This window comes from Aplysia californica, unplaced genomic scaffold (assembly GCF_000002075.1).
Source record: "Aplysia californica isolate F4 #8 unplaced genomic scaffold, AplCal3.0 scaffold00078, whole genome shotgun sequence".
Classification (NCBI taxonomy): Eukaryota; Metazoa; Mollusca; class Gastropoda; order Aplysiida; family Aplysiidae; genus Aplysia; species Aplysia californica.
This window is the reverse complement of record NW_004797348.1, coordinates 935747-938267: the sequence shown is the minus strand read 5'-3', so window position 1 is coordinate 938267 and position 2521 is coordinate 935747. Positions and strand designations below refer to the sequence as shown.

The 2521-nt window shown below is 39.5% G+C and overlaps 1 protein-coding gene across 1 annotated transcript in view; it reads left to right on the top strand.

The window, feature by feature from the left end:
* Positions 1-2521, top strand: part of LOC106011242 (solute carrier family 28 member 3-like) — a 31749-nt gene that overhangs the window by 6149 nt on the left and 23079 nt on the right. The window contains exons 2-3 of the mRNA XM_035968726.1: positions 137-328; positions 1390-1551. Of these exons, the coding sequence (XP_035824619.1) occupies positions 137-328; positions 1390-1551 (354 nt within the window). The remainder of the gene's footprint in view (positions 1-136; positions 329-1389; positions 1552-2521) is intronic.

The following is a 2521-nucleotide window of genomic DNA, read 5'->3' as shown; positions in this document are numbered from 1 at the left end:
TTGTTGATGTTGCTGTTGTTATTATTGTTGTTGCTGTTGTTATTATTATTATTATTATTATTATTACTATTAATATAAAGCATAAGCAAACCAAAGAGGTAACATTTTTACTGTTTTCACTATTTTCTCATTTCAGGTGAACTGGTGCCCGGTGTTCTGGGGTTTTGTCATTCAGTTTGTCTTTGCCTGTTTAACGATGAGGACAAGATTTGGCTATGACGTTTTCGACTGGCTCGGGAAAATAATTCTGGACTTTATCAGTTTCTCTGACTCAGGCTCCAACTTTATATTTGGGAACGACTTTAAATCTAAGGGTTTCGCCCTTGCGGTGAGTTCACTGCGTACTCTTTTCAATTTTTTTAGGAAGGTTGGGTGTTTGCTGTTGTCTCGTACTCAGTGCATTAAATGAAAACTTTTTAAAAGCTAGAGGTCATATCATGGCACTGGACAGATTGATAACAATTAAACAACTCAACTCTGTTTCTCAAACTGCATTGAATTGTCATTCTAAAACAGACCTACACGAACGTTTGAAGTTTAATTTCAGTCGTTCTTGGTCAAGCTCAAGCGAGGTAAAAAAGGGGGAGCAGGTAGATCAAATATCATAATAGGGCTTTGTAAAGTGCGATGTCAGAATTTATAGCCATCTTAGGCAAGATAGGGCGAAATTGTAGAAGGTCTTGAGACACCTCTCCCTGTCCACTCCTGCAAGTCAGCAGCCCTTTCTTGAAATGTTAGAGTATTTTTCTTAGCTTAATGTCTTCAACGGGGACCATGTATTCTATTCTTTAAAATGGCATATATAATATCTATCCGTGCGTGACAATAACAAAACCAAAAGCAACAACAACAACAACAACAACAACAAAAACGACAACAAAAACAATAACAATAACAACAATAACAGTAACAAGGACATCAACAACATTAATATTAACACTACCGCTACGCTTATCTTCAACGATAAAACAAAAAACCACAGAAACAACAACAGCAACAACTACAGCGACAATAACAAGCATAAACAACAACAACTACGATGACAAAAGAATACTATCTTGAATGTTTCAGCTTTACTCGTGGTCTATATAGAGGGTTGTGGTTTGTCCACATCCTTCCAAAAACTCGATCAATCCCCCACCCCCACTGCCTCTTTTAAAAATGAGGTTGTTTCACATGAGATATAATATGCAATTTACGTCCATTTCCGATATCATTTGGCCAAAAGGCTGAACATTGTTAAAATTGTTCTGTTAATAGTCACCCTAACTTCTGTACATCAAGATATGCAGTGAGCAAGAAGCGAAACTTTACAGAACTTCCCCCCTCCCCCTTCCCCCGGCTCCCTTGTTTTTTTTTCAACTTTTAATGTCAACTCATCCCTCCCAGATCTCTGGCACTATTGTGTTCTTCACTACAATGATGTTCGTGTTCACCCATCTGGGGATCACGGACTTCGTCGTCCTCAAGCTGGGCCGGATTATATCTGTGTGCTTGGAGACCGGACCAGTAGAATCCGTCGTTGCCTCTGCGAATATATTCGTCTCCATGGTAAGCACTGACTGGCTCTGACAGTTCTGGTCAACGCTCTTGTAGATTGCAAGGAAATGTGGACTTATAAAGCACTTCTCAAAAGCGGGGGCACAAAAATAGTCGTTTCTTACACAACCCACTGCCTCACACCCTCGGGAAAAGCGTAAGTAAACAAAGAAAAAAGGAAAATAGAGATATCCCTTACCCAAAATGGCCTGTTTGTGTCCGAAAGATACATTACTACAAAATTATAAAAACCGGTGAAATAAAGAAATGTACCCAATGATTGAGCCATGAGATATGAGGTGCGCATAATGTGTACGGGGATAAGGGAGGAGGGAGAAGAGGGAGACAAAGAAAAAACGTGTTGGTTTCCACTAGCATTAGGCCTCTTGTAACACTACAGTCCCTAAAAACACAGCAACCTGATGTATGTTTGTTGGATTTGTTGGGTTTTTTTCATTATTATATAAGTATTTCTCCGCCCCCTCGGCACAATGTAGACCATTTCGGAGAGGGTCTTTGACCATGCCTGTCAAGGCCAACTTGGGTGAGAAGGACGGAACATCCCAACATCACAGTAAAAAGACCAAGATACTTGATAAAAAGTTCTCCCCACTCGAGACTCAAATTCAGGGCTCCTGCATGCGATGACCAAGGACCTAATCGCTACACCACAGAAGCCAATGATGTATGGGACGTTTCCTTTGCCAGAGAACATAGTATAGGAGGTAGTATCTATGAGGAGGGGGTGGGGCTCTCATATCTAACGTATATTTTAGGTTTTATAAGGATTAACTTTGTTATTGAGTTCCCGTAAAGAAAAGCTAATAAAAACTAAAAGTAGTTCAGTTTCAACATGACACACTGTTGTAATATTGTGCCGGAAAATACAAATCATCATCATCATCATCATCATCATCATCATCATCATCATCATCATCATCATCATCATCATCATCATCATCATCATCATCATCATCATTAT